We start from the raw sequence: 15,609 nt of genomic DNA on the forward strand, positions 1-15,609 counted from the left end.
ACCAGAACTATCACTCCCAGGACAGAAAGATCCCGGACACAATGCAAGAACGCCTCTTATTAGCTGGTCTACAGATAATCTTGAGAGGAGGAACCTGCCCCTAGGAGGAAAGGTCTTGAACTCTAGTTTGTATCCCTGGGACACGATGCCCACCGCCCAAGGTGAGAAAGTCTGCCCCCAACAAGATCGGCTCCCGGATCAGGGGCAGACCCTTCATGCTGACTTTGAATCATTAACGGGCTTCATAGATTGCTTCCCCTTGTTCAAAGACTGATTGGACTTCCAGGAAGACTTGGACTGTTCCTGCTTGGAAGAAGGGGGGAGGCTTACCTTTAAAGTTTCGAAAGGAATGAAAATTACTCTGACGTCCTGTTTATTCCTCTTATCCTGAGGGAGGAGATGCCCCTTTCCTCCCATAATATCTGAAATAATTTCGGCCAAGCCCGGCTCAAACAAGGTCTTACACTTGTAGGGAACCGCCAAAAGCTTTGCTTTGACTTGGATGAAACATCCGCAGACCAGGACTTAAACCATAAGGCTCTGCGGGCCAGTACTACAAAGCCAGAAATCTTTGCTCCCAACTTAATGACTTGTAGGGAAGAATCCGTGATAAAGAAATTGGCCAACTTAAGAGCCTTGATCCTATCCTGGATTTCTTTCAGGGGAGTATCTGTCTGAATAGAATCAGACATGGCATCAAACCAGTAGGCTGCCGCGCTGGTGACCGTAGCAATACACACCGCAGGCTGCCATTGTAACCCCTGGTGAACATACATCTTTTTAAGTAACGCCTTTAACTTCTTATCCATAGGATACTTAAAGAAAAAGCTATCCTCTATAGGAATAGTGGTTTTCTTAGCCAAAGTGGAAATTGCTCCTTCCACCTTGGGGACTGTTTGCCAAGACTCCTTAATAGAGTCCGCTATTGGAAACATTTTCATAAAATTGGGGATGGAGGAAAAAAAAAAAAAAAAAAGTATACCAGGTCTCTCCCATTCCCGTGAAATAATCTCTGTAGCCCTGTCTGGTACAGGGAAAACCTCCACCACGGAGGTTACATCAAAGTACTTGTTCAGCTTATTAGACTTCTTAGGATTGACTACGAAAGTCATGTCGGAGTCGTCCAAGGTAGCCAAAACCTCCTTAAGTAACAAACAGAGGTGTTCTAGCTTAAACCTGAAGGATACAACTTCAGCATCAGAAGAAGGAATTACACGGAATCTGAGATTTCATCCTCAGATGCTACCGAAGTATTGTTCCCCCTCAGACCTCTCGGAGGAAGCACTCTGAACAGCCACGACTGTCAGAAACCTTATACTGATTCTTTACATTTCCTTTTGCGATTTACCTGCAGCATGGGAAAAGCAGACAGCGCATCAGTTACTGCAGAGTATATCTGTCTTGCAAAGTATATCTGTCTTGCAAAGTAACTCCAACCGGAGCATGAGAGGAAACGCAGGGCACTGCATGAGTAGACAAGGTTTGGGATGCTTGAGGAGAAAGCTACGGCATATCTTGAACAGGAGACCCCCTGAACAGCATCCGCCTTAGCTAATGATGGCTCAGAATTAAAAAGTCTGTCCCTGTAATGTAATGTTCTTTCAATACACGAGGAACAAAAAGGGATTGGTGGTTCCACCTGGGAATCAAAACACAGGCTACAAGTAACATTTTTGTAAGGCCTCTTGGTCCATCTTTACCCAAAAACTAAACAAAAAATAAATAAAATAAAAACTTATTTAACTTTGAAAAATCGACAAAAAAAGCATTACTGTCACTTTAAATTTTAAACTAAATTTTTATTTCTCAACATCATAGCAGCGGATCTCTAGAAACCTACCTGTCCTGCTGGTTGCCGGAATTAAAAGAGCAAACGATCCGGTCTTGATCCAGAGCTGCTCAAACAGGCTACTAAGCGATCGCTCCTCAGACTTTTCTGATACAGCAGAGCCACAACGAAACCACTTCTCTATTCCAGAACTTACATGAAGTGAATCGAGAAAGTCCCGGCCACCATTAACACTAGTGTAGAGCCGCCAAGAGTATTATACACTGTAAAATACACTACTGATTCTTTCCACCGAGTCCAGAACAAAACGGGGAAAGAACCCATAACTGAGCCCCTCAAATAAATGCTCCTCCCGTCCCCAGTGCCTGCAAAATCTACCTACCATTATCCTATTAACCCTTAATAGGATTATTTGTATTTAACGTCCCATACAGATTTAACTGTTAAGCGCCATATTTTCCTGACCCAAGAAAATTAAACTTGGCACTTACCTGAATTTAGATCTGCCCGGCAGAAGGACAGCTCACCCGGTTTGAGAGGGTATCCTCCCTCACATGGACCTGTGGAAAAAATAGTAAGACTGAATAATCTTTCTCAGGCTTTCAAAATAGGGCATCAACAACAGAGGCGCAGTGGGGATTATACCACACTAGTTTCCAATTGCTTAAAAGCCACCACTGCTCTACTGAAGAGACTGACATGGACTATGGCTAGACCCCAGAAAAGATCAGAGCAAACCTGCTCTGCTTTAAAATAATAAAATCTTGATTAAAGAAATTTCTATCAGACGCCTAAACTTAACCACCTCCTTGCGACGCAGGCAAAGAGAATGACTGGGGTTTGTGGGAAGGGAAGTGACACTTAACAGCTTTGCTGTGGTGCTTTTAGTTACTGATGATCCGTGGACTCACTGTGTCATTAGAAAGAAAGCATTTTTGCCAATACATGTGTACAGAAATTATGTTTCTATTAAAATATGCAATTCATCAAAGTGGATTTAAATTTTGACCAGAAAGTTCCTTTAATACAAATTTTAGAAAATATGACCATTTTTTCTCGAAAGAAAGAAACATTTTAAAAATACATTTTTAAATGGTGGAATAGTGATTTAATCTCCCTTTAAGGGGGAAAATTAAGAATACACTTTAATTGCAGTGCGAGTTATTTGTCTGGTGGTAAAGGATAAACCTTTCAACAACAGAATAAGCAGTAACGGTCATAAGGTGGTCTAACAATTCACAGCAATGAGTACTCTTTCCAAAAGGTAACTTACAAATCGTCCTCTTCTTAATGGTTGTCTCATGTAAAACTGGTCCCCTTTTGTTTGATCTATGACCACCATTTGTCCTGGACTTCTGCCACCTTTAAATATTTCAAGAAAGAAAAATGGGGAAAATGCCACATTAGGTAGTATTTTTTAAGAAAAAAACAAACTATAGTAAACACTAAAACCAATATAGGTTGCAGCAATCATTTCATTTAAATTATTTTTGCATTGCAGTCAGATGTTCTCCTTGCAATACCAACAGTCCTTTCCACATCATCCAGTGCTTAATGTTCACTATGGGCCTGATTCTCTAAAGCTGTCTACTCAGTGGAGATTGTCTAAGTCCGTCAGTACAGTGAGGTCCCTCAAAAGAATTTTGGAAAGTGCAAGTTTTACCTTGAGAGCTGTTTATTTAAATATGCAGGGTTCTTGATATCAAGGAGAGATACATTCATCTCAATACAATGTTCAAAAAAAGCTACTTAGCAGGGTAGAGAGACAGCAACTGGGAGGAAATTTATTGATAGGGCAGTGTTGGTACATGAGAGGTTGGACTGTGTTATACCCTCAGGTATCTAGACCAGGTGCCAGTTTTTAAATTGCTATAACATACAGAACTTGTCTAGCCCTGCTGTGAAACATTTAAACTCATAATTTATGATTACCCGATAAAAAAAATTATTTCTTGGCAGCGAGCCCACAAATTCATTCATAACCTATGGGAAATACTTCCCCTGGCCACCAGGAGGAGGCAAAGACACTCCAACAAAGCATTAAATATCCCTCCCACTTCCCCTACCCTCAGTAGTTCAAGCCGAAGATAAGGAAAAGTAGAGAGATCAGAGGGGTAACAGAGGTGCCAATAAGACTGCCGCCACTACATTAAATCAGGGAAGGTTTGTGGGCTCTAACAGACAATTCTGACACACTAATAAGCAGAAAAATTTGAAAAAATAGAATGCATAGGCTCAAACGAAGCCTGATGATAAACTCTGAGAACAAGATTAAGGCTCCCTTTAGGAGCAATAGGTTTCAGAACAAGTATAATTTTAGAAAAATCTTGAACAAACAACTTATAAGGCAAAACAAGTTAAGTTTATGTGCAAGAAGCCAGAAAGAACAGAAATCTGACCCATAAAATCAGTATCCTTTCAGAAAAACACTTTTTTCTTAATATGTTTGGGCTTAGCTGAACTTCCAGCATAGAGAACGGTGCTCAGTTTGTTATAATTATTTAGTAGCGGTTAGTTTTAAAGGGACAGTCTAGGCCAAATTAAACTTTCATGATTCAGATAGAGCATGCAATTTTAAACAATTTTCCAATTTACTTTTATCACCAATTTTGCTTTGTTCTCTTGGTATTGTTAGTTGAAAGCTTAACCTAGGAGGTTCATATGCTAATTTCTTAGACCTTGAAGGCCACCTCTTTTCAGAATGCATTTTAACAGTTTTTCACCACTAGAGGGTGTTAGTTCATGTATTTCATATAGATAACACTGTGCTCGTGCACGTGAAGTTATCTGGGAGCAGACACTGATTGGCTAAACTGAAAGTCTGTCAAAAGAACTGAAATAAAGGGGCAGTTTGCAGAGACGGATACAAGATAATCACAGAGGTTAAAAGTATAGTAATATAACTTTTTACAAACGCTAGGATTGACAATTAAAACAAATAAAGGGGACTTTCATTCATGAAGTATAAGATACTTCATGTAGAAAGCTCCTTTATTTGTTTCAACCGATCGCCGTTCTTAGCCCGCGGCTAAAAAATTTATTTGCCAAGAGGTGATGTTTTCACCTCTTAGTCAATAGCCTTGTGGTAAATCTGGCTCCCATGGGCACCAAGCCGGATTTACCGCACGGGTATTGGCTAAGAGGTGAAAATGTCACCTTATAGCAAAAAAAATTTTTAGCCGTGGGCTGCTGTAGCAGCTAAGAACGGCAATCAGATGAAATAAATAAAGGAGCTTTCTACATGAAGTATCCTATACTTCATGAATGAAAGTCCCCTTTATTTGTTTCAAGTCAAGCCTAGCGTTTGTAAAACGCTAGGATTGACTTTCAATTTAAACACTTGACTGCTAAAAATCCTTAAAACTAACCGCTACTAAATAATTATAACAAACTGAGCACCGTTCTCTATGCTGGAAGTTAAGCTTAGCCCAAACATATTAAGAAAAAAGTGTTTTCTTAAAGGATACTGATCCAGTGCTTGATGTGGCTATGTACGGCGCCATATTGTGACAGCACAGCAGTCATGTCATGCACACAGTATATTTATCAATAATGTATGCTAAGAGAAAGCACAGCTGCTGTACTAGTTCAATGTTATACAGTGCTTGTGCTGCAGTTAATGTTGAGAATCTTTAAATTAAATATTTCATAAACATTGTTTTCTATGTAAAAAAGTTTATTGTCCAGTCTTTACCACACTGCTTAAAGTTCCTAATCTGTGTCAGTGCAGGGCTCCAGGCAGGGTTATAAATCTATTCAACAAACTCTAGTCTGAGAGAGGGAGAAAGAGGCTCCGTGGAAGAAAACAGGTTGAATAACTCATGCCAAGCATATGCAGCATGAGTTCTTCAGCCTGCTCTTCCACAGAGCCTCGCTCACCCCCTCCCGGACCAGAGTTTGTTGAATAGATTTATAACCCAGCTGTGCACTGACACAGATTAGGAATTTAAAGAAGTGTGGTAAAGACTGGGCAATAAACTTTTTTTACATAGAAAACAATGTTTACAAAATATTGTATTTAATTTAAAGATTCTCGACATTAACTGCAGCACAAGCACTGCATAACAGTGAACTAGTACTGCAGCTTTGATAAGCAGACACTATAGGGAAATATGCAGTGCGTGTCACGTGACTGCATCAAGCATCACGTGACTGCTGTGCCCCAGTGTAACAAAAGTTACAATATGGCACCATACATATCAGAATCAAGCGCCTTAACACACTGCGTCCAAATAATTTTTTGGAACAATTTGGGGTAAGCTGAACAGATAAAATAATCAGTGATTACCCGATTTATTTTTTATTTATTTTTTAATAAAAAAAAATGTTTGTTTTAATAATTTTTTTCAGGTGTTAAGTGTCCCTTAACACGGGTAATCAGTGATTACCCGATTTATTTTTTATTTATTTTTTAATAAAAAAAAATGTTTGTTTTAATAATTTTTTTCAGGTGTTAAGTGTCCCTTTAAGCAGAGGTGCTACAGAGAGTTCTGGTCTATGATGGCTACCTAGCAGACAGAAGTCTAACTGATGTGGGCTGCTCTGCCTTTAAATGCCCATGCCTATTTTTTCTCCCATTTCGGTCCTGACCATAAATGTTTATTATTCCCATAAGCAATAAATAAATAATGCTGCCAGGTTTACAGAGGAAAACCGGAATTGTGCTGGTGGACAACACAAAAATAGAGACCTGAGACAGCACTATTTATATCAGTATCTGTAACTCATAAGTGCCCATGAAAACATGGCTGAGGTGGCAATCCTACCTGGAACACAAATAAAATCAATCTAACCAAAACTGTTAGACAGTAGGGAGGATTGCATGGTTATCTGGAAGAGGCATATGTACTTCCCAGCGACATCCAGCAGCTTACACAAACCAAAACTCTACTAAGAGGATTACATGGCTTTCAACATCTCCTCAGTCATCTCTTGCAGAAACAATCCATTTGAGGACAATATTCAGAAGCACCTCTCTCTCTGCTTAACTTCATGAAACAAGGTAAATAACTACGGGGAGGGATATTTAATGCTTTGTTTGCCTCCTCCTGGGGGCCAGGTAAAGTATTTCCCATAGGTTATGAATGAATTTGTGGACTCTTACTTGCCGTTAGAAAGAAATAGCTTTTATACATTTAAGAAAGAATATTCAATTTAACATCCCTTTAACACAATGAAAAGCCATTTCTTGAAACTGGTAACTTACTCATCCGTTTCTTGTCTTCCCTCTTCCTAGAATTCTGAGTGGTATCGCCACTCCCATCACTCTTATCTTTGTCTTTTTTTGAATCTTTGCTATCTTTTTTATCTGCCTTATCAGACTTTTTGTCCTCTTTTTTGACAGAGCTCTGTGTCCTTGAAGAGGAAAAAAAAATGAAGCCATTTTAATACAATTTTAAAAAGCTAAAGTTTGCAAAAATAATAGCTAGATTGTCAGACTTACTTGCTTTTATCCCCTCCTGAAGATTTTCTCTCCCCTGACTTTTCATCTCCTTCCTTCTTAATATCCCTTTTTGAAGGATCATTTTTCACCTTTAAAAATTAAAAACAGAATTTATGCTTACCTGATAAATTACTTTCTCTTGCGGTGTATCCAGTCCACAGATTCATCCTTTACTTGTGGGATATTCTCATTCCCTACAGGAAGTGGCAAAGAGAGCACACAGCAGAGCTGTCCATATAGCTCCCCCTCTAGCTCCACCCCTCAGTCATTCGACCAAAGTTTAGGAAGAAAAAGGAGAAACCATAGGGTGCAGTGGTGACTGTAGTTTGAACAAAAAATTTTTTTACCTGACCTAAATGCCAGGGCGGGCCGTGGACTGGATACACCGCAAGAGAAAGTAATTTATCAGGTAAGCATAAATTCTGTTTTCTCTTGCAAGGTGTATCCAGTCCACGGATTCATCCTTTACTTGTGGGATACCAATACCAAAGCTTTAGGACACGGATGAAGGGAGGGAACAAGACAGGTACCTTAAACCGAAGGCACCACTGCTTGCAAAACCTTTCTCCCAAAAATAGCCTACGAAGAAGCAAAAGTATTGAATTTGTAAAATTTGGCAAAAGTATGCAGTGAAGACCAAGTCGCTGCCTTACAAATCTGTTCAACAGAAGCCTCATTTTTGAAAGCCCATGTGGAAGCCACTGCTCTGGTAGAATGATCAGTAATTCTTTCAGGAGGCTGCTGGCCAGCAGTCTCATAGGCCAAACGGATGATGCTTCTCAGCCAAAAGGAAAGAGAGGTAGCAGTCGCTTTCTGACCTCTCCTCTTACCAAAATAGATAACAAACAAGGAAGATGTTTGCCTGAAATCCTTAGTTGCTTGCAAATAGAACTTTAGAGCACGAACTACATCAAGATTGTGCAACAGACGTTCCTTCTTCAAAGGATTGGGGCACAGAGAAGGAACAACAATTTCCTGGTTAATATTCTGGTTAGAAACCACTTTAGGAAGAAAACCAGGTTTAGTACGCAAAACTACCTTATCTGCATGGAACACCAGGTAAGGTGAATCACAATGTAAGGCAGATAATTCTGAGAGAGTCTTCGAGCAGAAGAGATAGCTACCAAAAACAAAACTTTCCAAGATAACCTTAATATCTATGGAATGTAAAGGTTCAAACGGAACCCCTTGAAGAACTAGATTCAAACTCCATGGCGGAGCCACAGGTTTATAGACAGGCTTGATTCTGACTAAAGCCTGTGCAAACGCTTGAACGTCTGGTACTTCTGCCAGAAGACTTGTGTAAAAGAATAGACAGAGCAGATATCTGTCCCTTTAAAAAAACTAGCCGACAATCCTTTCTCCAATCAGTCTTGGAGAAAAGACAACATCCTGGGAATCCTAATCTTACTCCATGAGTAACCCTTGGATTCACACCAACAAAGATATTTCCGCCATATCTTATGGTAGATTTTCCTGGTGACAGGCTTTCTAGCCTGAATCAGAGTATCTATAACTGACTCAGAGAACCCACGCTTTGATAGAATTAAGCGTTCAATCTCCAAGCAGTCAGACGTAGAGAAACTAAATTTGGATGTTTGAACGGACCCTGTATTAGAAGATCCTGCCTCATTGGCAGTGTCCATGGTGGGACCGATGACATGTCCACTAGGTCTGCATACCAAGTCCTGCGTGGCCACGCAGGCGCTATCAAAATCACTGACGCCTTCTCCTGCTTGATTCTGGCGATCAGACGAGGAAGAGGAAACGGTGGGAAAACATAAGCCAGATTGAAGGACCAAGGCACTGCTGGAGCATCTATCAATGCCGCCTTGGGGTCCCTGGACCTGGATCCGTAGAGAGGAAGCTTGGTGTTCTGACGGGACGCCATCAGATCCAACTCTGGAATGCCCCATAGCTGAGTCAGCTGGGCAAATACCTCCGGGTGGAGTTCCCACTCCCCCGGGTGAAAAGTCTGACGACTCAGAAAATCCGCCTCCCAGTTGTCTACTCCTGGTATGTGAATTGCTGAGAGATGGCAGGAGTGGTCCTCCGCCCACCTGATTATTTTGGTTACTTCCTTCATCGCTAGGGAACTCTTTGTTCCCCCATGATGATTGATGTAAGCCACAGTTGTGATGTTGTCCGACTGAAATCTGATGAATTTGGCCGCAGCTAGTTGAGGCCATGCCTGAACCGCGTTGAATATCGCCCTCAGTTCCAGAATGTTTATCGGAAGAGGAGATTCTTCCAGAGACCATAAGCCTTGAGCTTTCAGGGAGTCCCAGACTGCATCCCAGCCTAACAGACTGGCGTCGGTCGTTACAATGATCCACTCTGGTCTGCGGAAACATATTCCCTGAGACAGGTGATCCTGAGACAACCACCAGAGAAGAGAATCTCTGGTTTCCTGGTCCAACTGTATTTGAGGAGACAAATCTGCATAATCCCCATTCCACTGATTGAGCATGCATAGTTGAAGTGGTCTGAGATGAATCCGAGCGAAAGGGACTTTGTCCATTGCCGCTACCATTAATCCGATTGCCTCCATGCACTGAGCTACAGATGACCGAGGAATGGAATGAAGAACTTGGCAAGTAGTTAAAAGTTTCAACTTTCTGACCTCCGTCAGAAATATTTTCATTTCTACCGAATCTATTAGTGTTCCTAGGAAGGGAACCCTTGTGAGTGGGGAAAGAGAACTCTTTTTGATGTTCACCTTCCACCCGTGAGACCTTAGAAAGGCCAATACAATTTCCGTGTGAGCCTTGGCTCTGTGAAAAGACGGCGCCTGAATTAAGATGTCGTCCAAATAAGGCGCTACTGCTATGCCCCGCGGTCTTAGAACCGCCAGAAGGGACCCTAGCACCTTTGTGAAAATTCTGGGAGCAGTGACTAAACCGAATGGAAAAGCCACGAACTGGAAATGCTTGTCTAGAAAAGCGAACCGAAGGAATTGATGATGATCTTTGTGGATAGGAATATGGAGGTACGCATCCTTTAGATCCACGGTAGTCATATATTGACCTTCCTGGATTATAGGTAAGATTGTCCGAATGGTCTAAATCTTGAATGATGGGACTCTGAGGAATCTGTTTAGAATTTTTAGATCCAGGATTGGTCGGAAAGTTCCTTCTTTTTTGGGAACCACAAACAGGTTTGAGTAAAAAGCCAGTCCTTGTTCTGCAATTAGAACTGGGTATATCACTCCCATCGTATGTAGATCTTCTACACAGCGTAAGAACTCCTCTTTCTTTGTCTGGTCTGAAGACAGACGAGAAATGTGGAACCTTCCCCTTGGAGGGGAGTCCTTGAATTCTAGAAGATATCCCTGGGTAACAATCTCTAAAGCCCAGGGATCGTGAACATCTCTTGTCCAGGCCTGAGCGAAGAGAGAAAGTCTGCCCCCTACTAGATCCGGTCCCGGATCAGGGGCTACCCCTTCATGCTGTCTTGGAAGCAGCTGCAGGCTTTTTGGCCTGTTTACCCTTGTTCCAGCCCTGGTAAGGCTTCCAGGTTGCCTTGGGCTGTGAAGCGTTACCCTCTTGCTTTGCAGCTGTAAAGGCTGAAGCGGGACCACTCCTGAAATTAATAAAGGAGCGAAAAACATAATTTATGCTTACCTGATAAATTCCTTTCTTCTGTTGTGTGATCAGTCCACGGGTCATCATTACTTCTGGGATATAACTCCTCCCCAACAGGAAATGCAAGAGGATTCACCCAGCAGAGCTGCATATAGCTCCTCCCCTCTACGTCAGTCCCAGTCATTCGACCAAGAATCAACGAGAAAGGAGTAACCAAGGGTGAAGTGGTGACTGGAGTATAATTTAAAAGATATTTACCTGCCTTAAAACAGGGCGGGCCGTGGACTGATCACACAACAGAAGAAAGGAATTTATCAGGTAAGCATAAATTATGTTTTCTTCTGTTATGTGTGATCAGTCCACGGGTCATCATTACTTCTGGGATACCAATACCAAAGCAAAAGTACACGGATGACGGGAGGGATAGGCAGGCTCATTATACAGAAGGAACCACTGCCTGAAGAACCTTTCTCCCAAAAATAGCCTCCGAAGAAGCAAAAGTGTCAAATTTGTAAAATTTGGAAAAAGTATGAAGCGAAGACCAAGTTGCAGCCTTGCAAATCTGTTCAACAGAGGCCTCATTCTTAAAGGCCCAAGTGGAAGCCACAGCTCTAGTGGAGTGAGCTGTAATTCTTTCAGGAGGCTGCTGTCCAGCAGTCTCATAGGCTAAACGTATTATGCTACGAAGCCAAAAAGAGAGAGAGGTAGCAGAAGCTTTTTGACCTCTCCTCTGTCCAGAGTAAACGACAAACAAGGAAGAAGTTTGGCGAAAATCTTTAGTTGCCTGCAAGTAGAACTTGAGGGCACGAACTACATCCAGATTGTGTAAAAGACGTTCCTTCTTTGAAGAAGGATTTGGACACAAGGATGGGACAACAATCTCTTGATTGATGTTCCTGTTAGTGACTACCTTAGGTAAGAACCCAGGTTTAGTACGCAGAACTACCTTGTCTGAGTGAAAAATCAGATAAGGGGAATCACAATGTAAGGCTGATAACTCAGAGACTCTTCGAGCCGAGGAAATAGCCATTAAAAACAGAACTTTCCAAGATAACATTTTTATATCAATGGAATGAAGGGGTTCAAACGGAACACCCTGTAAAACGTTAAGAACTAAGTTTAAACTCCATGGTGGAGCAACAGCTTTAAACACAGGCTTGATCCTAGCTAAAGCCTGACAAAAGGACTGGACGTCTGGATTTTCTGACAGACGTCTGTGTAACAAGATAGACAGAGCTGAAATCTGTCCCTTTAATGAACTAGCTGATAAACCTTTTTCTAAACCTTCTTGTAGAAAGGACAATATCCTAGCGATCCTAACCTTACTCCAGGAGTAACCTTTGGATTCGCACCAGTATAGGTATTTCCGCCATATTTTATGGTAAATCCTTCTGGTAACAGGCTTCCTAGCCTGAATCAGGGTATCAATAACCGACTCAGAAAAACCACGTTTTGATAAAATCAAGCGTTCAATTTCCAAGCAGTCAGCTTCAGAGAAGTTAGATTTTGATGTTTGAATGGACCCTGTATCAGAAGGTCCTGTCTTAGAGGTAGAGACCAAGGCGGACAGGATGACATGTCCACTAGATCTGCATACCAAGTCCTGCGTGGCCAAGCAGGTGCTATTAGAATTACTGATGCTCTCTCCTGTTTGATTTTGGCAATCAATCGAGGAAGCAGCGGGAAGGGTGGAAACACATAAGCCATCCTGAAGTTCCAAGGTGCTGTCAAAGCATCTATCAGAACTGCTCCCGGATCCCTGGATCTGGACCCGTAGCGAGGAAGTTTGGCGTTCTGGCGAGACGCCATGAGATCTATCTCTGGTGTGCCCCAACGTCGAAGTATTTGGGCAAAGACCTCCGGATGAAGTTCCCACTCCCCCGGATGAAGAGTCTGGCGACTCAAGAAATCCGCCTCCCAGTTCTCCACTCCCGGGATGTGGATTGCTGACAGGTGGCAAGAGTGAGACTCTGCCCAGCGAATTATCTTTGATACTTCCATCATTGCTAGGGAGCTTCTTGTCCCTCCCTGATGGTTGATGTAAGCTACAGTCGTGATGTTGTCCGACTGAAACCTGATGAACCCCCGAGTTATTAACTGGGGCCAAGCCAGAAGGGCATTGAGAACTGCTCTCAATTCCAGAATGTTTATTGGAAGGAGACTCTCCTCCTGATTCCATAGTCCCTGAGCCTTCAGAGAATTCCAGACAGCGCCCCAACCTAGTAGGCTGGCGTCTGTTGTTACAATTGTCCAGTCTGGCCTGCTGAATGGCATCCCCCTGGACAGGTGTGGCCGATGAAGCCACCATAGAAGAGAATTTCTGGTCTCTTGATTCAGATTCAGAGTAGGGGACAAATCTGAGTAATCCCCATTCCACTGACTTAGCATGCATAATTGCAGCGGTCTGAGGTGTAGGCGTGCAAAAGGTACTATGTCCATTGCCGCTACCATTAAGCCGATCACCTCCATGCATTGAGCTACTGACGGGTGTTGAATGGAATGAAGGACGCGGCATGCATTTTGAAGTTTTGTTAACCTGTCTTCTGTCAGGTAAATCTTCATTTCTACAGAATCTATAAGAGTCCCCAAGAATGGAACTCTTGTGAGAGGAAAGAGAGAACTCTTCTTTTCGTTCACTTTCCATCCATGCGACCTTAGAAATGCCAGAACTAACTCTGTATGAGACTTGGCAGTTTGAAAGCTTGAAGCTTGTATTAGAATGTCGTCTAGGTACGGAGCTACCGAAATCCCTCGCGGTCTTAGTACCGCTAGAAGGGCACCCAGAACCTTTGTGAAGATTCTTGGAGCCGTAGCCAATCCGAATGGAAGAGCTACAAACTGGTAGTGCCTGTCTAAGAAGGCAAACCTTAGATACCGGTGATGATCTTTGTGGATCGGTATGTGAAGGTAAGCATCCTTTAAATCCACTGTGGTCATGTACTGACCCTCTTGGATCATGGGTAAGATTGTCCGAATAGTTTCCATTTTGAACGATGGAACTCTTAGGAATTTGTTTAGAGTCTTTAAATCTAAGATTGGTCTGAAAGTTCCCTCTTTTTTGGGAACCACAAACAGGTTTGAGTAGAACCCTTGTCCTTGTTCCGACCACGGAACCGGATGGATCACTCCCATTGTTAACAGATCTTGTACGCAGCGTAGAAACGCTTCTTTCTTTATCTGGTTTGTTGACAACCTTGACAGATGAAATCTCCCTCTTGGGGGAGATAATTTGAAGTCTAGAAGGTATCCCTGAGATATGATCTCTAGTGCCCAGGGATCCTGAACATCTCTTGCCCAGGCCTGGGCGAAGAGAGAGAGTCTGCCCCCTACTAGATCCGGTCCCGGATCGGGGGCTCTCGGTTCATGCTGTCTTTGGGGCGGCAGCAGGTTTCCTGGCCTGCTTGCTTTTGTTCCAGGACTGGTTAGGCTTCCAGCCTTGTCTGTAACGAGCAACAGCTCCTTCCTGTTTTGGTGCAGTGGAGGTTGATGCTGTTCCTGTTTTGAAATTCCGAAAGGGACGAAAATTAGACTGTCTAGCCTTAGCTTTGGCCTTGTCTTGAGGTAGGGCGTGGCCCTTACCTCCCGTAATGTCAGCGATAATTTCTTTCAAACCGGGCCCGAATAAGGACTGCCCCTTGAAAGGTATATTAAGTAATTTGGACTTAGAAGTAACATCAGCTGACCAGGATTTTAGCCACAGTGCCCTGCGTGCCTGTATGGCGAATCCTGAGTTCTTAGCCGTAAGTTTGGTTAAATGTACTACGGCCTCCGAAATGAAAGAATTAGCTAGTTTAAGGACTCTAAGCCTGTCCGTAATGTCGTCTAGCGTAGAGGAACTAAGGTTCTCTTCAAGCGACTCAATCCAAAATGCTGCCGCAGCCGTAATCGGCGCGATACATGCAAGGGGTTGTAATATAAAACCTTGTTGAACAAACATTTTCTTAAGGTAACCCTCTAATTTTTTATCCATTGGATCTGAGAAAGCACAGCTATCCTCCACCGGGATAGTGGTACGCTTAGCTAAAGTAGAAACTGCTCCCTCCACCTTGGGGACCGTTTGCCATAAGTCCCGAGTGGTGGCGTCTATTGGAAACATCTTTCTAAATATTGGAGGGGGTGAGAACGGCACACCGGGTCTATCCCACTCCTTAGTAACAATTTCAGTTAGTCTCTTAGGTATAGGAAAAACGTCAGTACTCGCCGGGTACCGCAAAGTATTTATCCAACCTACACAGTTTCTCTGGTATTGCAACAGTGTTACAATCGTTGAGAGCTGCTAAGACCTCCCCTAGTAGTACACGGAGGTTCTCCAATTTAAATTTAAAATTTGAAATATCTGAGTCCAGTCTGTTTGGATCAGAACCGTCACCCACAGAATGAAGCTCTCCGTCCTCATGCTCTGCGAGCTGTGACGCAGTATCAGACATGGCCCTAGCATTGTCAGCGCACTCTGTTCTCACCCCAGAGTGATCACGCTTGCCTCTTAGTTCAGGTAATTTAGACAAAACTTCAGTCATAACAGTAGCCATATCTTGTAATGTTATCTGTAATGGCCGCCCAGATGTACTAGGCGCCAAAATATCACGCACCTCCCGGGCGGGAGATGCAGGTACTGTCGCGTGAGGCGAGTTAGTCGGCATAACTCTCCCCTCGCTGTTTGGTGAAATTTGTTCACATTGTACAGATTGACATTTATTTAAAGTAGCATCAATACAGTTAGTACATAAATTTCTATTGGGCTCCACCTTGGCATTGGAACAAATGACACAGATATCTTCCTCTGAGTCAGACAT

General features: G+C 42.7%; 1 protein-coding gene across 2 annotated transcripts in view; it reads right to left on the bottom strand.

Moving 5' to 3' along the window:
• SLTM (SAFB like transcription modulator) overlaps nt 1–15,609 on the bottom strand; it is a 365,442-nt gene that overhangs the window by 207,215 nt on the left and 142,618 nt on the right. For both annotated transcript variants that reach the window (XM_053717529.1, XM_053717528.1), the window contains exons 10-12: nt 7,233–7,321; nt 6,996–7,144; nt 3,063–3,151 (exon numbers count right to left, since the gene is read on the bottom strand). In XM_053717529.1, coding sequence (XP_053573504.1) covers nt 3,063–3,151; nt 6,996–7,144; nt 7,233–7,321 — 327 coding nt within the window. The remainder of the gene's footprint in view (nt 1–3,062; nt 3,152–6,995; nt 7,145–7,232; nt 7,322–15,609) is intronic.

The sequence above is a fragment of the Bombina bombina genome, chromosome 6 (genome assembly GCF_027579735.1).
Source record: "Bombina bombina isolate aBomBom1 chromosome 6, aBomBom1.pri, whole genome shotgun sequence".
NCBI classification, from domain to species: Eukaryota; Metazoa; Chordata; class Amphibia; order Anura; family Bombinatoridae; genus Bombina; species Bombina bombina.